At 34.9% G+C, this 26,787-nt stretch overlaps 1 protein-coding gene across 4 annotated transcripts in view; it reads left to right on the top strand.

Annotated features, from left to right (window-relative positions):
- The window catches only part of inf2 (inverted formin 2), a 79,860-nt gene that overhangs the window by 50,152 nt on the left and 2,921 nt on the right, over positions 1 to 26,787 (top strand). For 2 of the 4 annotated variants that reach the window (XM_056477695.1, XM_056477692.1), the window contains 8 exons: positions 3,119 to 3,226; positions 5,380 to 5,450; positions 5,914 to 6,034; positions 6,557 to 6,721; positions 10,806 to 10,908; positions 13,519 to 13,671; positions 18,349 to 19,449; positions 23,360 to 23,414. In XM_056477695.1, coding sequence (XP_056333670.1) covers positions 3,119 to 3,226; positions 5,380 to 5,450; positions 5,914 to 6,034; positions 6,557 to 6,721; positions 10,806 to 10,908; positions 13,519 to 13,671; positions 18,349 to 19,449; positions 23,360 to 23,412 — 1,875 coding nt within the window. In that variant the 3' untranslated portion in view covers positions 23,413 to 23,414. The remainder of the gene's footprint in view (positions 1 to 3,118; positions 3,227 to 5,379; positions 5,451 to 5,913; positions 6,035 to 6,556; positions 6,722 to 10,805; positions 10,909 to 13,518; positions 13,672 to 18,348; positions 19,450 to 23,359; positions 23,415 to 26,787) is intronic. The other 2 variants (XM_056477693.1, XM_056477694.1) reach the window with 2 other exon arrangements.

The following is a 26,787-nucleotide window of genomic DNA, read 5'->3' as shown; positions in this document are numbered from 1 at the left end:
ATTCATACGCACGCAAATGCGTCAGACCGGAAACACAGGGTCATGCGTTAAGTTTCGCAGTTCGCTGCGGTGCAAAGTTCAAGCTTGGTGAACTCTGACCTGCGAAATCGCATCACTTGACTACGTGAGACCAATCGAGGATCAAAACAGGACCTCTCTGGACAGAACTTTAAAACATGGTGCAATCGCTCGCTTTTTTTAATGTCTAATCATCTTGTTTAATCCCGCCCCTTTTCGCAGCGCCGACAGAATTTCACACACACAAAGCCCAGTGTGACCATAGCTTAATACTGAAACGGTGGAGGTGTTATAGAGTGGCCAAAACAACATTTCAGATGTTTAACAGTTTTTACAATCACATGATCTCGTATAACAGTCACATGACCTTTGTTTATACTGGAATTAGTTTGGTAAAAGTGTTTCCATCGTAGTTTATGTGCATCTTTTCTTATTGAATAAAGTTTATCTACTCATTTATGCGCATTTTTTAAATCTATGCGCATCTTGGTGGTTTTTATTTTTTATTTGCATATCCAAAATGCAAATGGAAACATAGCTATTTAGATGTGCATATATTTGGAAAATGCGCATTTAAAAAAAACATATGCACACAACATTTTATCTGACAAGAAATAATGCACACAATTCTATTTAGTGAATAAACTGCACTTGATCAGTGTGCGTGATGTTAGTTTTCTCAGATGATTTGACGGATATAAAATGTGTGTGAGGGTCTTTGCGTCATTAATGTTGGTTTCCAGCTTTCCATTGTTGCAGATCTGATATGTTGTGCTGCTGCTTGTAAAAGGCCTCATCCCTCCGTCAGTGCGTCATCGGTGCTTCAGTATTATTACAGTGCGTTCACACTGAAGGCGGTGAGAGCGTCAAAGGTCGCTCTGGCTGCCCTGGCGACAACAATGTCTGCTTTTAGCTCCGGCGGCGAGAGCGTCAAAATTCACTACATTGATTTCGTATTTAAAGAGACCATTGCTGCATATCATTTCAGTTACATCAAACTTGATTGCTAGCATGAAAATGTTGCGCACTTCTTATCAAACTCATTTAACAATGGAAGATCAAGTTGCATGTGGTGTGTCTCTGCTCCACTTAATTATAATGTGTCCATATGTCTGAAATATCCTGAATCAGCAATAGTTTTGTATTGTCGCATGAGATTCCCACTTTATTAAAGAAAAATATATATAACCAGGGCTTGATCACCAGCCACTGTGGCTAGTAGTTTTCCAACATTACTAGCCACTCGCCATTTTCACTAGCCACAATTTTGTTGTTGGGAAAATATATTTTATATGAATAAATATGACTTTGACATGCTAAAATGACTTAAGATTTTGCATTCTCTCCACATGCCTCCTCAGTCATTTCACTTTGTTTGTGTCGTGTTTGAGCTTGCTTGATAATCATGAGCAAATGGGTCAGGGTTTCATAGAATTACAATTAGTTTTTATTTCGCATAATTTTCAGAGCTCAAAATGAAGGATTTACTAAATGTATCTCTGACCACACCAAACATAAACGATTATTTCTTAGCCACAAATTTTAAAATGTCAAAACAAGCAAAATAAAGCTGCATACTATACTTTTTATTTAACTAAACATTTGCACAGTAATCTGTCCTGGCTAAAGGTCCCAGATCAGCAGTTAACTACACATAAATGGGGAGATAATCTCCCATTAAAGCAATGTTATTGTAAAAAATGAGAATTAAACCATATTAACGCTAAAGAAAGCAGGTAAAAGCATACTGTGTGATAATGAAAGGATGATCACACACACACAGGGGTAATGTTAGACCCATAAATAATCTGTTCAAAGAATAGTTAAAGCGAAAGCAACCACTGCTGCTTACAATAAGTCAACTCTGGAAGTCTTGAAAGCAGCAGGACTGTGGGTGCATGTTCATCACTTTGTCTAGTCTATTTGAAAGAGAACCGATCGCATCAGTTGTGTTTATAGACACAGATGCTTCACGAAAGGAAACGGGAGCGCGCATCAGCTCAGCTGTTACCGCGAGTGATTATCCTCTCATTTCGTATTCACCTGCTTTGCTCACGCGAAGTTGCGAACGCAATTATTTTTGTCAGTCGTGTGGCTTCTCAATTTTAAGATCGCCTTGGCATGCATATTGGACCCTCCTTATAAGAATTATTATCTGGGAAAATTATTTTCAACCAGACAAAGTGGCTAGTGGGAGTGTGTGTCTTACCCGCCACTACTGAAATCTACCCGCATTTGGCGGGTTGGGGGTGTTAATGTAAAACACTGTATATAACATTGATGCACATCAGTAACTCGCCAGTAACTTTTTTAATGTATGTTGCTGTAAGAAAACAATTGAAAATCCGACGACCGCAATAATTAAAGGCTTGGGAACAACTGCTGGTGACCATGTTTTCGGGACTCAAGCGGAGGACTTGATTTCAACTCAATTCCCAGGCTGGCGAAGACTCGCTGCGCTGCTCCTCACCGCTGGCTCCCATTGAAAATGAATGACTTCCAGCTACTTTGATGCTCTCGCCGCTTTCGGTGTGAACGTGCAGTTATTCTATTATTATTCCCTTCAGAACTGTCTTGAACATCTGTCTGCGCTCTCGTCTCACGCCTCCAAAAGCCACCGCGTTCATTGCATTTCGTCTTCGTCTTCTGAGGCACAACTCATTTATTAGAGGAGAACAAACACCACAGTGGAGAATCCCAACAGTGCATCAAACTCCACTTCTCTCAGTGATATCTGTGACAGTTTAGCAGGAAATGATGATTTAGTTTCTCATTGGATGGAAACGCTGATCTATTCACTAATGTTTTATGCAATATTTCAGTTTTGTGCATGCATCTAATTCACATCTTTGGATGGAAACACAGCTATTGTTATGAACCCTCTGTGTTTGGCAAACACTATTACAGTATTTTTTTTCCTGTGTGATGTGAATAACGATATTAAATGGACTGATGTGCAACACTGATAATCCTGTACAACATTAGTTCATGCAGAAATAGTGTCTGGATCACAGAAAACATAAATATTGCCTGGTTTCCTTGGATGCATAGTTATTTTGCAGAGTCTCAGTTCCTCATTGTGATATTGTTTCTTCTCCAGGGAAGTCACACTGGAAATGCGGATGGATTCAAGATTGGTTCCCTGCTGAAACTCACTGAAACCAAAGCAAACAAGAGTCGCATCACTCTCTTACATCACATCCTAGAGGTACAGAAACATCTCCGCATCTCTGAGACCTTCTAGAACAGAGGTGTACAAACTTGGTGCTGGAGAGCCGGTGTCCTGCATAGTTTAGCTGCAACTTCCTTCAACACGCCTCCCTCAAGTTTCTAGTATACCTAGAAAGAGCTTGATTAGCTGGTTCAGGTGTGTTTAATTAGGGTTGGAACTAAAATATGCAGGAGACCGGCCCTCCAGGATTGAGTCTGGACACCCCTGTTCTAGAACATTATTCTGGGTTTGTAATTTAAGGGTCTTTATATTGAGCTGGAGTCTCATACAACAGGTTTTAATGCATTCGAGCTCAGAAAACAACTGCGTTTAAAGGCTTTGGTGCATAGATTTAAGCTTGGTCTCATTTTAAAGAAGACTGTTGTCAGATTATTGCTAATATGAAAAAAGTTCAAAAAGTTAAATAAAACAAAAGATATGTGCCTTTATGATAATTATGAAATAATAAATTTATATTTTATTATATAACATTTTTTATTACTATAAATATATTTTTAGTTTACAAAACCTGTTTCAGCCTAAAATCAGCAGCTAAAATAAAAGCTAACAATCTGAATTAATTAAATTCCAAATTTAAAGTTGATCTCTCCAAAAATGAGCTTTCTGTAAAAATTGTTTGTCCGCAGTACCAGACATGACCACCAGGCATTCAGTTTGCATTGGTGACCATATAAGGCTGTCTCCTATGTTTTGAGGAATACGAACTGCATTTTTTTCATACTTTAGACAACATTTGTTAAGTAGACATACAATTCTAAAGAAGTATGTGTAGTTTGGTGATATGAAATTAGCCTCTAAAAATCATCTAAAATATGTTTACATGTGGATTGCTGTAGCAAAGTAATGCTTTACAACACTGAGTAGCCTTGCTTCAAATTAATAAACAACAGTTGCTCAGTAATATCTATCAAAAATCAGTCAGCAGATATGGAAAGTAGACATTTTATGCTTTCAAATTAAAGGATATATAGTTTGTCATGATTGCTTTTAGTTTTATTTACGTATACCATGTACTCCACAACACTAATTTACTGCACTCACCACCAACGACAACACTTTTTACCGCGTCACTTCTGATGTGTGGTGCATTCCCTTTCCTCAAAGAATCTGTCATTTGTAAATTTGTTTTGGGACTGGTAAAAATGTTGCGTCTTAATTTTTTTTTTCTAAAATGTAAACGTTTCGTCCTTTGTAATACCGTTTTTCCTATGTAATGGTGTCTTATGATCAGTAAAAATGTTTTCCAAAATGTAATTTGTCTCGAGTTTCATAAGTGTTTCACACTTTAATGTTTTGCATTTTTCTGGCCACCGTAGTTTAGACTACAATATTATGGTTTAAAATGTAACCGTAAATGCTCTCACAGCTTGTAGGTTGACAGTAAATGTATTTTAATCCATTAATCTTCCTGCATAACACAAAACAGAAGTAAAATATGTATTCAAAAGTCTTAAACCTTTCCAACGGGATATATGGCAGGGTGTCTGCTGGGTCTTAGTCTTAAATTCACTGAAATATTGTCTTATATGTCTTCATGTATCATTTTTAACAAGTCTTAATTTTCTTATACACGTAAAACTACCCAACTGTGCAAGCACTTGTCCAATCACCAACAATTAACAAAAGTTTCATTTTTAACCCCATATGGTGTAGTTTACCGATATAGTGTGACTTTTGTCTTTTCTTACGATAATATTTGTTTGATCGTTCTCCATGTTAATAATAACAGACAGTTTATTATAGCTTTTAAAACATGTCATGCCATCTCTGCTCCGTCAGCTGACCAAGCCTGTCTTGATTGGTCTTTCTTTGTTGGGAAATGAAACACCCATTTCAGAATGATTGTATGTCACAGGTGGGCGGGGATTATGCAAATTAATTAGTTTGATCATTTTAATTGTTCAGTAACTGACAAAAGATTTGAAAATATAAAGATTCATTGAGTCGATTCAGAGTCAACTCTCTTTGAGGGAGAATATATATGCTGTGTTTTATTTTTTTTTTAGATCATTCACTTGGAACAACTTTTTGAACATTCTTTACATCCTTCCAGCTAAGCTGCAAATTTGCATAATATATTTGTGAACTTGTGTGACCTGCTCTAGAAAAGTGTGTGTTGTGTTTTGCAGGAAGCTGAATTGAATCATCCAGAGCTGCTGAATCTTCCAGACGAGATTGCGCCGTGTGAGAAAGCTGCAGGGTAAAAGCACACACACACACACACAATCCCTCTCTGAGAGCTTCACTGTGTCTGATCTGAGTTTCTCATGCTTGTGTTTATGTGTGTGTTTTTGTTTGCTTGTATGTTTGCATGAATGTTTGTTTTTGCATTCATGTGTTGTGTGCTTGTTTGCATGTGTGGTTTTGCATGAATTTGTTTATTTTTGCATTCATGTTTTGTGTGTGTTTGTTTGATTGCACGTGTGTGTGTGTGTGTATATTGCGTGTTTGTGTTTGCATGTGTGTTTGGTTATTTGCATGTGCGTTTGTTTTTGTGCATGTTTGTTTTTGCATGCATGGTTTGTGTGTTTTTGGTTATGTATTTTGTTTACATGAATTTGTTTGTTTTTGCATGCATGTTTGGTTTGTGTGTGTGTTTCTTGTTTGCATGTGTGTTCTTGTCTGTGTGCATGCATTTTATTTAAATTTTTTCTTTCTTTTAGCATAAACCTGGACTCTATTCAGGCAGAAATCGGTAATCTTCTGAAGAGACTCAAAGATGCAGAGAAGAAAGTGTCTTCATCAGTGCCGGACATCAAGGAGCAGTTTTTAGGAGTCATAGAGGTAGAAACACCGAATTAAAGGGACCATTCACACACACATAAAATTCTCCCATAATTTATTCACAGTTCTATTAAAAACTAATGTAGATATTTTGAAGAATGTTGGAGAAAAACAGCCATTGACTTCCATCATAGTTTTTTTTGTTCCTACTATGGATGTCAATAGCTGGTTTTATCCAACAGTCTCCAGTATATCATATCTTGTGTAATTATTGGGTACTATTATAACAAATAAAGCAAAGCAAACCTTTAAGCAAGGCAAAAAATTGCTCTTGTTTATAAAATGAGATTGTATGTGTTTTTGTTTGTGTGTGTTCGATATGAAGAGGTCAGATGCAAAAAACCTTTTCAGTGCCATCTAAAATTTCCTTTCAAAGTTAGCATTTTTCTCAGCCTCGTCCTATTTTCATGTTTAGTCATTAAATTTTAATGGCAATGGGGAAAACATCCTTGTATATAATGTTTTCATTGTTGTTTTTTTAAATTGTGTATGATTGGATTTGTCTTATGTGTGTGTGTGCAGTCGAAGCGGTGTTCGTGTGAGTCTCTAGAGCAGCGTTTCTCCATCATGGACAGCAGGAGAGGAGCTCTGGCTCAGTATCTGTGTGAAGACGCTGCTCAGCTCTCACTGGACGAACTCTTCAGCACCATCAAGACCTTCCGGGAGCTTTTCATCAGAGCGCTCAAGGTCTCACACATGCCTCCATTTCTCTTTAATATTACAAGGTTTTATATAATTTTACACCATTTCATATTAGTTAATGGTTAAATTACTCCTAATTAAGTCAGCAGAGCACTTGATGTCGCACAGCTTTAATTTCTATTTGGAATATGACAGTATTTCATATTTACGATGATAAATTCATATTACTTCATGTTTTAAGTCATCAGAGCACTCAAGGTCACCTTTAATTTTAAAATACTACAGGATTTCATATTAGTTAATAGTTTATAAATTCATATTACCTCTAATCAGTGTTGGATAAAGTTATTTCTGATCGTAATGCATCACAATGTTGAGTTACTCCCCCAAAAAAGTAACTAGTTGTGTTACTTGGTTACTTTTTATGGTAAGTAATGTTGCTACTTTTGCGTTATGCCACAGCTATATCAGCCTGCAGGCCAAGAGCGGTCCCTCATTGAAGCTGAGCAGGGCTGAGCCTGGTCAGTACCTTGATGGGAGACCACATGGGATAACTAGGTTACTGTTGGAAGTGGTTAGATAGGCCAGCAGGGGGCGGTCAACCTGTGGTCTGTGTGAGTCTTAATACCCCAGTAAAGTGAAGGGGACACTATACTGTCAGTGAGAGCCGTCTTTCAGATGAGACGTTAAACCGAGGTCCTGGCTCTCTGTGGTCATTAATAATCCCTTGGCACTTCTGGTAAAGAGTAGGGGTGTAACCCCGGTGTCCTGGCTAAATTCCCTCCATTGGCTCTTACCCATCATAGCCTCCCATTCACTGAATTGGCTCTATCACTGTCTCTCCACTCCACCTATAACTGGTGTGTGGTGAAGCATTGGCGTCGTTGTCCTGTGGCTGTCGTCGCATCTTCCAAGTAGATGCTGCATACTGGTGTTGATGTGGAGAGACCCCCTCATGATTGTGAAGCGCTTTGTTTATGTGGCTATACATAATGAATGCGCTATAGAAATACACATTACATTACATTTTACTTTTACTTATTTTTGCCGAGGCAGAAATGAGTTATGAGTGTCAGAACTTGCTGTTTCTTTAATTTTTTTAATAGAGGATCTCATTATTAACAAGCTGTCAAACTTTCATTTTTATTTGCCCTTAAATACAAACACACACACACACACACACTCATGCATATATTTGAAAAGTTTATATTTAAATATAAAATATGTATTTATATGATACAAATGAAACGCATTTAAACATCTGTGCAAACAAAAAGTTTATTTTTTATGCACGTGTGTGCCTGTCACATACATAATAAATAAATAAATCAAATAAATGAATATAATACACACACACACACACATCTTATGACAAAACAAACTTTTTTTTTTAATGTGAGTAATTGCGATTTATCTTTGGCCAGCACTACTACAGTGGGGAAAATAAGATGCATTGTCATGTTTTTTTCTCCTGGGAATAATATTTCTAAAGGAGCGGTTGACTTGGAATTAAAGCAGATTTTGGTGAAAACCCAAACAATACAAACATAAAAATAAAGCAAAACAAAGAAAATCTGAAAAATGAGATGTGTGTAATAATGACACAAGGAGAAAGTGCTGAACTACTGAAATTTATTTAATATTTTATTTTTATTAATTTTTTTATTATGCTTTAAAGCAGTGGTTCTCAAACTTTTAAGATCGTCAATAACTTGCAACCCCCCCACTGCCAAAGCATATCCAAACAATAAAAATAGCTTTTTTTTAAGCTGTTCTCAATATTTTAACTATATTTACTATACATTACAGGGCTCAAAATTAACATTTTTGCTTGGTAGTACTGGTGCTCCTATCTTTAAAAATGTAGGCGACCAGCCAAAATTTAGTGGCACCCACCAATTATCGCACTGTTACTACAAGTTTTATTAACAAATTTATTGCATTTGAAATCAACACTAATCAAAACTAACAAGTAAAAAACTATATATGGATGCATGAGGAAAATATGTCTCAATAAAATCACGTTATCACAAGACAATACATTTTATAACAATTGAGTGACCAAAAGATATCACGGACGGACCGCTCACCGGCCCTGCACACACTGCTTGACATGAATTCATTAATGAATCTGTTAATGATAACTGTGCTGTGTTCTCACGCCTGGTGTTTGATATTGCACAGATGCTTTTGATATATACCTTATTATTTGCATACGTCATTTTAATAGCAATACTGGTCTTTTCATGAGCTGCAATATTAGTTTATTCTTAGTCAAGTGCTAGCTCTTTTGCAATGTACGTGGTGTTAAATTTTACATATAACTTTATCTGGCGATTAAATAAAGGATTAAACAGAAACTCTCGTGCTTAAAATGTGTAGATGTGGCAAACAGTTACCTGAAAATTCCGTCCCACAGACTTTACAGTGAACGCTTTAGTTATTTTCAAAGCGGACTTGAAGCCAATGGAAGTCTTTTATCCACTCTTCAATAAGTATAGATGGTGGATTAACATTCAGCACATGATCAGTAATCAGATGTGCCATTATTTGTAGCTTTAGGTGTTTCTAAAACTAAATCTGTCAGTGTTGTTTTCATTCTCCTCTGCAGCGCTTTACATTTTCGCGGTTGTAGCTCCTGTCATCCGAAGACAGGAGGCGTTGACTGAGTGATTGACAGCGGATTTTAACCAATCATTCGTGTTCAGTTCTTAAAGCAGTGGTCCAATAAGAAGAGCGCGAAGGCAGGGCAAGCGTTGAAGGCTTTTTTTTACTGCGGCAAGTTGTCATGACAAGTTTTAAACCGTTCCTAAAGGCTGCATTTCAAGTACAAAGATGCATTCTGCTTGAATGTGTCCTAAATACTTTATGAATCAGTAATATCTTTTTAAAAATCTGAAAATATTAGCTTTCTCTTGTAATACTGAAAAATATTTATTGTAATCACTGAAGATTACACAATTTTTAAATCACTCTCGCGACCCCTTTAAATTATTCTGCGCCCCGACCCCCCTACACACAATAGGTAATAGGTAATAGAGCTAGGTTTGGATACAACTTGGTTTAAAAATAGAGAGCAAATAGATTTGTTATTTTTAGACTGTGAGAAACAAACTTTACCACACACTGTGTCAACTAGACTAATAATGGGCTTATGGATCCAAGTTACACCTCTAAATAAGGGAAAAACGTAGATTTAACAACTAAACAAAACGAAATACACTTCGTACGACAAGTCAAAAGTTATTTTATACTATCTAAATATATATGGTGCTCGTACAGACACGTCTGATCAGGTAGCCATCTTGGCCGGACCCCCTTATTCAATATTTTATGTAGAAGGCTTTTTTAATGCTGTCAGCTTAAAGACGCCTCTCATATGGAGAATGAAGTCTCATGCATTGTTGAGGTCTGTGAGAAACTCACACCTGAGCAGAGTTTTCAAAATCTTGATGGCTCTGTGGGTCTCGTCTATCAAATCTGAGCTTTATATTGTATTCTCTATTGGATTTGGGTCAGGTGATTGGCTGGGCCATTCTACAGCTTGATATTCTTTCTCTGAAAGCATCTGAGAGTCTTCTTGGCTGTGTTTTGGATCATTGTCTTGCTGAAATGTCCACCCTGGGTTCATCTTCATCCTCCTGCTAATGTAGATGTTGGACTGAAGCAGCTGATATTCATTTACACTGAGGAAGGGCAGAGGAGTGCTGAAGAACTACTGAGAGATTTTAGCTGCTGTCTGGGCTTTCACTGCCTTTTTACACCTTCCTTCATCTGTTCAATACTTTTACATGTGTCATTTCATTTTAGTTCACAGAACTTCATTTATAAGTTAATTAGATTTGATTTCTTTGTATATATGGATTTATTTTAGTTGTTACCAACATCTGGGGAATATTTCAAGTCAACAGCACCTTTAGACATACGTTTTCTGAGAATGTTAGTAACGTGTTCAATACTTATTTTCACCACTGTATATTTACTTATTTATAAGTACTATTGCTAAAAATGTTAAATAAAATGAAAATGGGGGAATAAAATGGTGTACAAAATATGAATCTGTATTAGTACTTTAGTATTTATTTATTTTTTGGTTATTGATGTATAAGTGTATGAATTGTTCCTGCAGGAGAACCGTGTTCGTAAAGAGCAGGCGGCGAAAGCGGAGAAGAGGAAGCAGCAGCTGGCGGAGGAGGAATCCAAGAGGCAGAAAGGAGAAGATGGAAAGATAAGTGAGTCTTTAATCTGATTCATTAATGCTGTGCTCGTTACTGTCTTTGTGCTGAGAGAGAAAGACTGAATGTTCTGCTCATCATATAATCAGTTCAGACTCACAGCGCAGATTCAGCTTCATTCCTCCTGCTTTATCAGGTTAAAATCTTCATTCTAATCATAATAGTTTAATAGCTCATCTCTAATAACTGATTTATTTTATCTTTGCCATGATGACAGTAAATAATATTAGACTAGATATTCTTCAAGACACTAGTATTCAGCTTAAAGTGACATTTAAAGGCTTAACTAGGTTAATTAGGGTAAAGTTAGGGTAATTAGGCAAGTCATTGTATAACAGTGGTTTGTTCTAGAGACAATCCAAAACTAATATTGCTTAAGGGGACTAATAAATTGACCTTAAAATGGCTTTAAGTTGTTTTAATTTGTAGTTTTTTATAGAGGATGAATTCAAATGAAATACTATGGAAGAAAATCAATGCCAAAAGTATTGAAATGAAAAAGCTTGTCGAATAGCACTTACTGGAAAAAATAATACATTGAATTAACAAGTGCTTGCATTTTAGTGACTTGAATTGCCAGGGTTTGTAATTTTAGGTCCTGAAATTTAACACCGCTGTTTATTAAAGCTGTGAATATTTCAATTCAAAATACGATTACATACTTTAATTCGATACTTCATATTCAACTTCCAGATTTCACTTCCAAAATATTCAGTTCTGTTTAAACACATGGAGTATAATATTCAGAAGGCAATCAGTTCATTTTATTTCCGTTCAAAAATTCACTTTCATAAATTCAGTGGCTCAAATTCGGCTGTTAAAATTCGACATTACATCCGGGAGCTGCAGGAAACGCAATAGATTGAGGATGGCAGATTCGATAGATTGCATTTCACCAGCAGGGGCAACTATTGAAGATTTTTTACACCAGTAAATAGGGGAGGAAAAAAGCTAATAACGGCACAAAAGTAGCATTTGATATTAATATCAGTCTTGGACATTATACGTAGGCTAATAAAAGGATTATGAGTAAGCCGATGTGTAGTCAATGTTTTTGGTATTCATATTTGCCCTACTGTAATAAGAGCCAGCTGGTGATCGCGTAAACCTCATTCCTCAGCTCTCAAGAGGTGATCCAGTGATCTCCCATTCAGGTATCGCAGATTTGTCCCTGCTCGGAACAGTGGGGTTACAAGAGTCCAAGACTGATATCAATATCAAATGCTACTTTTGTGCCGTTATTAGCTTTATTCCTTACCTATTTACTGGTTTAAAAAATCTTCAATAGTTCCACCTGCTGGTGAAATGCAATCTATCGAATCTGCCATCCTCAATCTATTGCGTTTCCTGCAGCTCCCGGATGTAATGTCGAATTTTAACAGCCGAATTTGAGCCACTGAATTTATGAAAGTGAATTATTGAACGGAAATTAAATGAACTGATTGCCTTCTGAATATTATACTCCATGTGTTTAAACAGAACTGAATATTTTGGAAGTGAAATCTGGAAGTTGAATATGAAGTATTGAATTAAAGTATGTAATCGTGTTTGGAATTGAAATATTCACAGCTTTAATAAACAGCTGTGTTAAATTTCAGGACTTAAAATTACAAATCCTGGCAATTCAAGTCACTAAAATGCAAGCAGTTGTTAATTGAACGTATAATTTTTTTCCAGTAAGTGCTATTCGACAAGCTTTTTCATTTCAATACTTTAGGCATTGATTTTGTTCTTAAAGTACCACCAAACTGCCCATATTTTTTTAGAATTTGATGTCTAATTGAAAAAAATTGTCATAACCAAAAATATGGTTAATTTTCCTCAAAACATACACCGAAATAGGAAGCGCCCTTATGTGGTCACCAGTGGAAACTAAATGTCATCTAGTGGTGATGTTTGGTACTGCACCAAAACAATCTCATTCATTCATTCATTCATTCATTCATTCATTTTCCTTTTGGCTTAGTACCTTTATTCATCAGGGGTCACCACAGCAGAATGAACCACCAACCATTCCAGTATAATGTTTTACACAGTGAATGCCCTTTCAGCTGGAAACACCCTTCTCACACACACACACACACACACACACACACACACACACACACACACACACACACACACATACATGCATTACGGTCAATTCAGTTAATCAGTTCCCCTACACCACGTGTTTGGACTGTGGGGGAAACCAGAGCACCTGGAGGAAACCCATGCATACACAGGGAGAACATGCAAACTCCACACAGAAACACCAACTGACCCAGCCGGGACTCAAACCGGCAACCTTCTTGCTGTGAAGCCACAGTGCTAACCACTGAGCCACCGTGCCACCTAAAAAAATCTTAATAAATGCTAATTTTAAAGATATTAACTTATAAATTTAAATGCAAATTTTACATAATATAACAGAATAAACATTTATTGTTTAAACTAGTTTTATTCATGCATTACTTGTTTAACTCCTTTGTTCACTTCAGCTTCAATCTGACAAGCGTCTTCCTGTAAAGTGATCTTAAATCTGTGCACCATGCATTTTTTTTTTCGATGTATATAGTTGTGGTCATCTCCCACGCTAATCTCATGCCTGTGTGTGTGTTCGGTCAGTTAGGCGGGGGCCGGTGCCACAGGACGACGGCTGCATCATCGATCAGCTCCTTGCCGACATCCGGAAGGGTTTCCATCTGAGAAAGACTCGTCCCAGGTGCGAAAAGGAAAGTCCCTGTAGAGCAAAGCAGAGTAGAGATGCTGAAGCGTCCGGTAAGAACATAAACCGTGTCGGCTCGCTGTTTCCCCTGCGCTGCCCTCTAGAGTGACTGGATGATAGATCTCAGAGTAAATCACTGTAACTCTCAGTGCTGTATTAAAATGAGACTTTTTTTTTTTTTTTAAATAAAATAATAGGCTCATTTTACAGCTCTCCTATCGAGTTAAACTGTGTAGGTTTACTATTTGTGTATCCATTCAGCTGATCTCTGGATTTCAGCAGCACTATTAGCTTAGCTTAGCATAGATCACTGAATTGGATTAGACCATTAGCATCTCATTCAAAAATGTGCAAAGAGTTTGGATAGTTTTTTTTTTATTTTTTTTATTTAAAGCTTGACTCTTAACATTTGTGTGGCAGAAAATTAAAAGCTGTTGTTTTCCAGGAGGATGATGATAATATCAAATATAGATAAAATAATAACAAAAATATCTTGAAGAAAATATACAAAATTGTCACTACTGTAATGTTTCATTATATAATAATAATAATAATAATAATAATAATAATAATAATTAATAATGATTATAAACGGTTTCAGATATTATACAAAAAATATATTATTATATATTATTTTATTATTGTAATAATAATAAAAAAAATAATAATAATAATAATTAATAATAATTAATGATTATAAATAGTTTCAGATATTATACAAAAAAATTATTATTATTATTATTATTATTGTTGTTGTTGTTGTAATATTTTACAATAATAATAATAATATTAATAATAATAATAATAATAATAATAATAATGATAATAATAATTAATAATGATTATAAATAATTTCAGATATTATACAAAATAAAAATTATTTATTTTTTTATTATTATTATTATTATTATTATTATATATTTTATTATTATTATTATTATTATTATTATTATTGTATTATTTAATAATAATAATAATAATAATAATAATTAATAATGATTATAAATAATTTCAGATATTATACAAAATAAAAATTATTTATTATTATTATTATTATTATTATTATTATTATTATTATATATTCTTTTATTATTATTATTATTATTATTATTATTATTATTATTATTATTATTGTAATATTTTATAATAATAATAATAATTAATAATGATTATAAATAATTTCAGATATTATACAAAATAAAAATTATTTATTATTTTTATTATTATTATTATTATTGTAATATTTTACAATAATAAAAATAATGATGATAATAATAATTAATAATGATTATAAATAGTTTCAGATATTATACAAAATAAAAATTATTATTATTATTATTATTATTATTATTATTATTATTATTATTATTAAAAAGCAATTATAATAATAATTGTTTACTATTTACTTATGTTACTTAAAACTGCAAGATTACAATACATAATAATCCTCTTTGGTCTTCAAGTGTATTTTCAGGTGCTGTGTAATATTATGGTATGGCGGTAAACTTCCTTGATTATTGAATGACACCAGAATGACAGTATAGTTCCTCTAGCAATATCAGCCTAGAAAATAACAACTTTTCATTTTCTGTCTGTCTTAGTACATGATCAAACTTTTTTAATAAGAAAATTTACTCCCTTTAGTTATTTTTTAGGCGAGATGCTAATGGTCTAATCCGATTCAGTGATCTGTGCTAAGCTAAAAGTGCCAGACTCCGAGATCAACTTAATGGATTAAAAAAGGTAAAAAATAAGCTGTTTTACTCTGGGAGAGCTGTAAAATAAGCTTATTTACAAATTATTGACACTCTTTGCTCATTTTTGAGCAAGATGCTAATGGTCTAATCCGATCCAGTGATCTATGCTAAGCTAAGCTAATAGTGCAGACTCAGATCACCTGGATGAATTAAAAATATATAAAAATAGTTTTACTGTGGGAGAGCTGTAAAATGAGCTTATTTAAAAATTGATGACACTCTGTTCATTTTTGAGTGAGATCCTAATGGTCTAAGCTGATTCAATGATCTATGCTAAGCTAAGCTATAAGTGACAGACTCAGAGATCACCTGTATTAATAAAAAAAGATAAAAATAAACAGTTTTACTCTGAGAGCTGTAAAATTAGCTTATTTAAAAATTTACTCTTTGGTCATTTGAAAAAGATGCTAATGGTCTAATCCGATTCAATGATCTATGCTAAGCTAAGCTAAGAGTGCCAGATTCAGAGATCAACTGAATGGATTTAAAAATTCCAAAAAATAAACAGTTTTACTGTGGGAGAGCTGTAAAATGAGCTTCTTTAAAAATTATTGACACTCTTTGGTCTCTGCAAGATGCTAACGGTCTAATTCGATTCAGTGATCTATGCTAAGCTATAAGTGACAGACTCAGAGATCACCTGAATGAATAAAAAAAGATAAAAATAAACAGTTTTACTCTATGAGAACTGTAAAATTAGCTTATTTAAAAATTTACTCTGGTCATTTGAGGAAGATGCTAATGATCTAGTCCGATTCTATGCTCTATGCTAAGCTAACAATGGCAGACTCTGAGATCAACTGAATGGATAAAAAAATGATAAAAATAAACTGTTTTATTTATGAGAGCTGTAAAATTAGCTTCTTTAAAAAAATTGACACTCTTTGGTCAATTTTGAGCAAGATGCTAACGGTCTAATTCGATTTAATGATCTATGCTAAGCTAAAAGTGCCAGATTCAGAGATCAACTGAATTAAAAATGGTAAAAAAATGAGTTCATTTTACTAGAGTAAAAGAGTTTATTTACAAAAAGAAAGAGTAGTGTCTTTAAGACTAACAGCTTTTTTCATGTGTCTGTAAAACTCTAGTTACTGATAGATTTGTGCGAGCGGAGGCTGATTTCTCAAATCCTGCTGCTCCACCAATCAGCTTTGCTGCCTTTTGCATCTTCGCTTCTCATTGGTGCTTCGCACCAGTCTGAGCTGCCAATCACACACCAGCTATTTTTAAAAGCTTTATTGTTAACAAGCCTGCATGTAAATCAATGTAAACTACTAATACAAGCTGTGAGCTGCAGTTGGGCTGTTGACGCATCAGTTAGGATTTAATTGATATTTAAGAACATCATATGTTTAAGGAAAGGTATTTATTTTGTAAATAGAGAACATTTTATTGCAAATTAATTTAAATCATGTTTTAGTAGGGCTGCACGATTAATATAAAACATAGTAATTGTAAACAAAAAATAATAATTTAATGGTTTATATCACTATATATAAATATCACTGTAAATGTATATATCACTACGGTAATGTATAATAATGATGATAATAATTCAATTAAAGAAATATAATAATCACAATGATAATAACAATTCAATGAAAGGAGTATAAAAATAATAACCATAATAATAAAATAATAACTTAATGAAAGAATAATAATAATAATAATAATAATAATAATAAAAATAATAATAATAATAACAAAAATATTCCTTTTAAATGAGTATAATAAGAAGAATGGTGTGTGTAAATACTATTATACTCAGTTGTTGTATTATTATTATTATTATTATTATTATTATTATTATTATTATTATTATTATTATTATACTCATTTAATGGAATATGACTGTTATAATACTCGTTTATTGGATTATTATTATACATAATAGATTATTATTATTATTATTATTATTATTATTATTATTTTTATTATACTCTAATGGTATATGATTGCTGTTGTTATAATACTCGTTTATTGGAATTTTTTTATTATTTTTATTATTATTATTATTATTATTATTATTATACTCATTTAATGGAATATGATTGTTGTTATAATACTTGCTTATTGTATTATTATTATACATAATAGATTATTATTATTATTATTATTATTATTATTATTATTATACTCAATTAATAGAATGTTGTTGTTGTTGTTATACCTAATAGAATATTGTTGTTATTTATTATTGTTGTTATACTCATTTAATAGATTGTTGTTGTTGTTGTTGTTGTTGTTATTATACTCATTTAATAGATTGTTGTTGTTGTTATTGTTTATTATTATTATTATTATTCCTAATAGAATATTTTTTTATTATACTTAATAGAATAATAATATTATTATATTTATAGTATATATTAGTTCATTTATTTTTTACTGTTAGTACTGGTATTTGTATAGTACAGTTACAATAGTAATTTTGTTTGTTTTATTACTATTAAATGCTTTATTGTACAGTAAAATATTACAATAGTGATCATTTGCAAATATCTATTTTGCATAGATTTATTAACAATAATTTGACATGAGCTATTTTAACAAAACAAGCACAGGAAAACAGGGATATATTGTTATATGGAGATTTTATGAACTTTCAATTAGATTTTGTTTTCCCCAAATGATGCAGCCAATAGCTTAAACCTTCACAAATGCTTTTCAAACTATCCTAAAGTGACATGTATTTATTTTCTCATATGCCATCATTACCTGTTGTTTCTCAGTTTACATCTATAAGACTACATCATGTGTTGTAGTGAAATGAAGCATTGCATTACACTGCTGTCAATCACCCAAACTCCAGCTGTGATCCTGCATGTAAATCTCTGTAGAATCTTTTTCTTGTTGTATATCATAATTCATCAAATCTGCAATGCAATAAAGCGCTGACATAAACCCCCATGCTTCATCTCCAACCCTCAAACACAAAATCCTGTGCTGAAATCATCTTTTCTCATTCTGAAGCAGCAAGTGTGAAGTCTGCCGGAGGAGAAGCTGGTTCGTCTGCAGTCGGAGAGTCGCCAGCCCCGGATTGTACTCCAGAAGATCCAGACAAAGGTTCCGGCATCAATCCCACAGGTGAAGACACTTTATCGGGAAATGCTGAGTTGAGAAATCCTGCTCCAGGCAAAAGGGAAACTGAAATCAGAGCTGAAATCACAACTGAAAACAAATCTGAAGTCACCAAGGGAATCAACTCTAAAATCAAATCGGAAATCAGCATTAAAAATGAGTCTGATATTGCCACGGAAATCAATTCTGAAATCGGCAAAAAAATCAATTCTAAAGTCACCAAGGAAATCAACTCTGAAATCACATCGAAAATCAACTCTGAAATCAATTCTGAAATCAGCACTAAAAACAAGTCTAAAATTGCCACTGAAATCAACTCTGAAATCACCAAGGAAATAATTTCTGAAATTGCGACGGAAATCAACTTTGAAATCGCCAACGAAAGGAACTCTGAAATCACATCAGAAATCAACTCTGAAATCACCAAGAAAATCAACTCTGACATGGCCACAAAATTCAACTCTCAATTCCCCACTGAAATCAACTCCGAAATCAACTCTGGAATCACCAAAGAAATCAACTTTGAAATCATCAAGGAATTCAAGCCTGAAATCGCCACAGAAATCAACTCTGGAATCGCCAAGGAAGTCAACTCCGAAATCGCCACTGAAATCAACTCCACCGTCATGAATTCACCACTGAAATCTTCATCTCAGGAAGAAAACCCAAAGCTCAGTGACCTTACAAACACAGATCTACATCACAATCACAATGGAAACAACATCAGGTCTAGTTCAACTGCCGAGCCTGTAAACACTGCCTCTAGTGGCTCAGAAGTGAACAGCGGCTGTGAAAAGAGTGACTCTATGAAGATTAAAACCCAGTGTTTTGATGATCCGCTGCAGTCGACGGATGATCAGCCAATAGCAGACGTGCCTGACGGAGTGATGTCACAGACCACGCCCCCTCTGGATGTTGACCACACCCCCCTTAAAGCCCCTGAAACTAAAAAACCTTTCTTCCAGAGAAGCAGCAAAAAAGGCAGTAATGAAGGTAATGCATTTATATTTCTAATAAAAGTCATGTTTTTCAGCACTGCTGCTTGAAATACAGAGTCCAGTTGTGTTTTTAACACTAAACAGAGTAAATGGTTTATTCCAAACACAAATATTTAGGATACACTTCATAATAATGCTGTGTAAGATATTTTTAACATGTTTACTAACATAAACAATGAACACTACACTTATTACAGTATTTATTCATCTTTTAAGATGTTAATTAATGGAAATAAAGGTGTTCATTGTTATATTTTATTATAACAAGCATGAATTTATATTTTAATAATGCATTAAGGATTATTAAATGCTGTATTGTTCATGTTAGTGAATGCATTAACTGATGAAACCTTAATGTAAAGCTTGACCACTGTTTACTTCTATTAATATATGATTATTATTTTAATATATTGTAATATGGTATTGCTGAGAGTCAAAGTACTGGGATGGTTCTGGAAAGTTCTGAGATGCATTTTCCTGATTTTACGATCTCAGATATTTGGCTTGTTTACATCTTGTGTGGGAATATGTCCAGGTCACATTTAGATTTAATCATTTGCTGGATTTACTTTATTTATTTGAAGCGGCTTACTAAAGAGAACACTGCAAAAAAAACATCTTATTTAGAGTTTCTGTCTGGTTTCTAATTCAAATATCTAAAACAATTAAATCAAGAAGCATTTACTAGGCGAGCAAAAATATCAGAATCAGAAAGGGCTTTATTGCCAGGTGTGTTCACACATCTGCAGTGCAACAATGACAGAGACCAGATAATAAATTGTAAAAATAGTAGTGAATGCAAATATACAAAATGACATGTACAGATATATCACTGTATTATCACTTTTGTTTAGTTAAAATGTGACCCAGACATTTTCTTGACATCAAGAGGGAATTATCATGTGTTCATACTGGCACTTCCAGCAGTGAGTTATAACACATGTTCTGGCCGAGTGTGTGTGTTCTGCTCTGCCATCAGATGTTTAAAGAGACAGTTCACACAAATTTCAGTTGTCTTCATTTATTACTTGATTTCTTAATTTGAGTTTCTTCTGTTAAACACAAAAGAAGATATTTTGAAGAATGTTGGAAACCGGTAACCATTGACTTCCGTGGTATTTGTTTTCCTACTATGGTTGTCAGTGGTTACATTTAGGCCAACACGAAATCTGTTTAATTCAATCTGTATTCATCTGTCAATTGGTTTATTTATTTACCCATTCAGTTTATTTACATACAGCGCATCTGGAAATTATTGATAGCGCTTCACTTTTTCCCCATTTTTCATGTGACAGCCTTATTCCAAAATGGATTAAAGTGATTTATTTCCTCAACATTCTACACACAATCCCCCATAATGACAATGTGAAAGAAGAGTTTTTTTAAACTGTTGTAAATTTATTAAAATAAAAAGCTGATAAATCACATGTACATCACGCCAAAGGCTGTCAATACTGAAGCTCTAAATTTAGCTCAGGTTCATTCTGTTTCCTCTGATCATTCTTGAGATGTTTCAGCAGCTTCATTGGAGTTCACCTGTGCTCAATTCAGTTGATTGAACATGATTTGAAAAGGCATACACCTGTCTATATAAGGTCCCAGAGTTGACCAGTACATGTCAAAGCACAAACCAAGCATGAAGACAAAGGAATTGTCTGTAGACCTCAGAGACAGGATTGTCTCGAGGCTCAAGGCTGGGGAAGGTTACAGAAACATTTCTGCTGCTCTGAAAGTTCCAATGAGCACAGCGGCCTCCATCATCTGTAAGTGGAAGATGTTTGAACCACCAGGACTCTTCCTAGAGCTGGCCGGCCATCTAAGCTGAGTGATCGGGGGAGAAGGGCCTTAGTCAGGGAGGTGATCAATAACCCGATGGTCACTCTGTCTGAGCTCCAGCGTTCTTCTGTGGAGAGAGGAGATCCTTACAGAAGGACAACCATCTGTGCAGCAATCCACCAATCAGGCCAGTATGGTAGAGTGGCCAGACTGAAGACACTCCCCTCGTGGAACTTGCCAAAAGGCATCTGAAGGACTCTCAGACCATCAGAAACTAAACTCTCTGCTCTGATGAGACTCAAATTGAACTGTTTGGAGTGAACGCCAGGCGTTACGTTTTTACAAAAGCAGGCAGCGCTCATCACCAGGCTAATACCATCTCTACAGTGAAGCATGGTGGTGGCAGCATCATGCTGTGGGGATGTTTCTCAGCAGCAGGAACTGGAAGACTAGTCAGGATAGAGGGAAAGATGAATGCAGCGATGTACAGAGACATCCTGAATGAAGACCTGCTTCAGAGTGCTCTTGATCTCAGACTGGGGCGACGGTTCATTTTCCAGCAGGACAATGACCCAAAGCACACCGTCAAAATATCAATGGAATGGCTTCACATCAACTCTGTAAATGGGCTTGAGTGGCCCACCCAGAGCCCAGACCTAAATCCTGTTGAACATCTCTGGAGAGATCAGAAAATGGCTGTACACCGTCACTTCCCATCCAACCTGATAGAGCTTGAGAGGTACTGCTAAAAATCCCAAAGACAGGTGTGCCAAGCTTGTGGCGTCATATTCAGAAAGACTTGAGGCTGTAATCGCTGCCAAAGGTGCATCAACAAAGTATTGAGCAAAGGCTGTGAATACTGATGTACATGTGATTTATCAGCTTTTTATTTGTAATAAATTTACAACAATTTAAAAACTCTTTTCTCATTGTCATTATGGGGGATTGTGTGTAGAATGTTGAGGAAATCAATGAATTTAATAAATTTTGGAATAAGATTGTAACATAAACAAATGTGGCAACAGTAAAGCGCTATCAATACTTTCCAGATGCACAGTATATAAATGTGTGTAAATTTACATTTATTCAGTTTTTATATTAATTTTTGTAACATTCACTAATATGTAAATGTTTATGTATGAAAGATGTATGTACAAAACAGTTTGAAAAGTAATTTTCTGTTTTTAAGTAGATAATTATATGAGAGATTTGCTTTGTTTACCAAATAAGTGAATATAATTGGATTTGCAATGTAAACTTTTATTTAAAGTTTTTTGTACGCTCATCTAATTTTTTTGCTTGTCAAGAAAATGAAGTCAAATTTAAGTGGGTTTTTTCTTAAAACAAGCAAAAAATCTGCCAATGGGGTAAGCAAAAATCTTGTTTTCACTTTGAAATAAGTTTATATCACTCACCCCATTCGCAGAATAGTTTGTTTTAATGAAAAACTTTGCAGATTTGGCCTTTTTGTTGTGTTCAACAGAAGAAAAACTCAAAGATTTATAACCACACGAGGGAGAGTGAAAGTGAGCATATTTAGATTTTTGTGTGAACTATCCCTTTAACCCTTCTGTGCTGTTATGGATGTTTTCATCCACCCAAAGGTGATTTTGAGGCTTAATTTGGCTTCTTTGTTTCAGCAAATTGGATGATTTTTGCTGACAGACCTTATTTTGACACATTTTGGGAAAATGCTTTGAAAATGTGCAAAAATTCAACAACACACTCGCAAATTGACTCCTTCAATCTGTTGGGGGCTGTTTTTGACCCCATTAACTTCCATAATAATCACATTTATTGATTGCAAAGCCATGACAGCATGATTGGTGCAGAAGCAAGAAACTCTTCAGCACAGGCCTATCTAAAGGGTTAATGCTGACAACTGATGATCAACAGTAAAATGACATTGTCCCTCTTCCCAACAGGGAAAACCAGCTGCAATCAAGAATGCATGATTATATGCTGTCATGGCTTTACAATCAATAAACGTGATTATAATGGAAGTCAATGGGGCAAAAACAGCACCAACATAACCAAAGGGGAGTCAGTTTGAGTAGTACACAAGGGTTGATATCTGGGGTGAGAGTGTGTTGTGCTCAGCGTGTGTTTCTCTCTTTGACCCTCTGAAGTAGAGAGAAACAGAGCCGCTGGACGCTCTAAAAAGGCCTGTGTGTTGCAGTGAAGGTAAGGTCAAAACGCCGACTAGCGCACTAACAGGGCTAGCAGGATGTCCTGAAACCGCCGAGTCGATCGCTAACCTGACTCACCAACACCTGTCCACAGTCCTGTTATTAACATGCGCTCTGTGTGTGTGTGTGGGAGCGATCTGCTGGAGTCTGTCCTCTATAATCTTCCTCTGGAGATTTATTCATGTTTGTCTTATAAGTCATGTGATTCCATGTATTTGTGTTATAATATCTCTGCTTTAAGGAGCCCCTATTTTTTCGAAAATGACCTTCGCTGCAGTGTGTAACACAGCTCCAAATGAATGAGCCCAGCCAGAGGTTTACATCTGAAAGCTCACAGTGTTAACCATAGACTGTAAACGATATGGACGCAGTGTCTGTGATGTCACCTATAGTTTTCTGAAGAATGCAAAAGAAGCAACACACAAAAAAAGTTGGGTTAATAGTAACCCAATGATGGGTCGTTTTGGCACCGACCTGCTGTTGGGTTATTTTAGCCCAATCCATTGAGTTGTTAAGGTTAACCTAACAATTTGGGTTACAAAAATAACAAATTTGTTGGGTTATTTTGCCAAAAAGTGGCTTAACCAGTATATATTGATTTATTATTATTATTATTATTATTATTATTATTATTATTATTATTATTATTATTGGGCTGATGTGCGTCATTTCCTCAAAAAAAAAAAAAACGATTATAAAGCGTTTTTATATGTAATTAGATCTGCTTTGAAACGTGTGTTTCTATCATAAAATTAAGAGTGCTAGTGAAACAGATATATGAAACACGACAGAGGTAATTAGATTTTTTTTTTTAACTACAATATTAGAGCTTAAACTTAATGCAAAAACAACATTAAAGTTAAATCAGTTGAAATTAAAAAAAATTAATTTAACCCAACTGGTTGAATTATTCATAAATAACCCAATAACGGTTAAAAATAACCCAAGAAAGCACCAAATATTATCAACTCAGCCATTGAGTCAAATAAATAACCCATCATTTTTAGAGTATAAGAGTAGGCGTGGCCAACCATCACCATTTTGTTTGTGCGTCATCGCACCAACCGGGGGATACCAAACAAGGGCAAAGAGGCTAAGCGTGATTGGAGCTACAGACGCCTGCTGGCATTTTGCTTAGACAGGCTTTTCTTTGGGAGAAACACTTAATACTTCATTACCTGCGACTCGTTTGTGTTCTGACCACATGTGCTTGGTTGTACACTATATCAATAAAGTGTTTAGACTATAAAAAAACTGTAGTAACACATTGAGCCACTAAACATTACTCTTATGATGCTTTTCTACTGGAGGGAAGCGTGAATGACTTCCAAACAATTCAGATATAGTGTGTGTTAGTAAATGCAAGACTATTGATAAAATCCACCATAACACTGTATGACAACACTTTAGATGTCTGTTCTAGAGCCTACAGCTAATCTGACAGATTCTGGAGTGCTTTACGGGTCTAAAGAACATTATAAATGATCTTAAATCAAACAAATACATTTATAGAGATGGTTTATACGTATATCACTCACTTGGGAAAAGGAGGCTACGTTAATGGTTTGTGAGCCCAATTAAGTGCACACAGCATGCCATATCATCTGATAATTGTAGGAAATAATTTCAAAAGGCAGCTGACTGTGTAAAGCCACATAAAACAACACAAAAATATGACGTATATGCCGAGTTCAGCAGCTAATCAGCCGGAATCAACTGAGGTGAAGTGACAGCGACCAGTGAGACCTAGCTGTCACTTAAAATGGCCACGCCCTTAATTATGCAGACTTGAAATAACTCAAACGAAACAGATGAGTTATAAAAAAAATCATCCCCTTACAGTTGTCTGGAAGGGTAATATTAGATATATGAACCAAAATGGTTATTTGTATCAGGCTGTAAACACCTTTTTTTCTGCTGTAAAGTTGGCCATTCTAACAGTGGGCTCAATAGAAATGTGCTCTATTATGGAGCCAGGACTAGCGGAATTTCGATGAATTGAAGTTTCAGTTACTTCCGTATTGGCTTTATGAGAGAGAGCGGGAGGTTGCCGCTTGGAAAGAATGCGTCAATAGAGCTGCCATTTTACTACAGTGTAGCGCTCCTTTGAAATGAATGCGGGACCAAGGTACAGTGGAGGACTGGCCATCCAGAGCCAGAGATATACACGCATATATCTATGATCGGGAGTTTCCCGCTGTTCAGTATACAAATAGTTTTTTTAAATTATTAAAATTATAATTTTACATCACTTTTCTACATCGATGCATAAGTGAGCGCACAAAGACAAAGAGTGTGTGTGCATGGAAATGTATTACCCCCCCCCCTCCCTGTTAAATTTGATCTAATCCGTGTCCTGAAACACACCCTCTCTCCTGCTTTCACTTCTAACAGAGGGAGCAATTCATTTGTGAATGAATATCTATTATGAACGACTCAATCACATATAGCCGCCTATAATAGTGATAATAATAGTAGAAAATGTTTCTGGCACTGCAGCATCTCGTTATCATATTTCATTTACATTGTTTGCTGATTTTACTCAACAAAACTAACGTCATCCTAGAATTTAGTGCGAGCTGGTGCTGCTTTGCCTTATGGTCAGTGCAGGGAGTGCCTGTATTATCATCAATACTTTTTTAGCACAAAGGTTTGTAACATACAAACAGGTAAAAAACGAAATCTTGCCTATGAAATGTTCGGCCTTTGTGTTTTGTACGGGTGTAGTAATGAGCAAACAGAGAAAACAGAGCTGAAGTCCAGCATCTTCACATTGGATTTAGTCTTGACTAGCGCGGCTGAATGACATTTGTGTTGGGCAGAGATGGGAAGTAACATACTTAACTACTGTGCTTAAGTATGTTTCTGGGATCAGTACAGTCGTTACTTTAGTTTTCATCTGTTTAGATAGCGTGATCTATATTATTTCTTGTCACTGCTGAGCGCCTTTTTGATGCAGTTAGTCTATTTTTGTTATTGCATGGCTTTTTCAACCATGACTATCATGCACCTTATGTAGGCTAGTTTATGAAGATTACAATGAGAAGAGCAAGAATAACTATGCAGATGAGACGCAGGGATACAGTGAATATAACATGACTGATGCTGTCCTCTTTACGTGCTAATAAGACACATTTTGATCGATCAGATCACAGGTAAACAAGAGAGACACTTTCCAGTTCAAAAATATGCCATGTAAATTATAAGGGTTAGAGTCTTATGTTCACGTCCAATCATACTGCACAGGCTTTCTCTGGTTTTTCAATCTAATACCTTGAAAAAAAAGACCTTTTTGTAAAGTTTTGTACATTTTAGTACTAAAACAATTAAATACTTAATAAAAACGTCATTTTAAACGGTCGGGACTC

This window comes from Danio aesculapii, chromosome 17, assembly GCF_903798145.1.
Source record: "Danio aesculapii chromosome 17, fDanAes4.1, whole genome shotgun sequence".
Lineage (NCBI taxonomy): Eukaryota > Metazoa > Chordata > Actinopteri > Cypriniformes > Danionidae > Danio > Danio aesculapii.
This window is presented reverse-complemented; position numbering and strand designations above follow the sequence as displayed.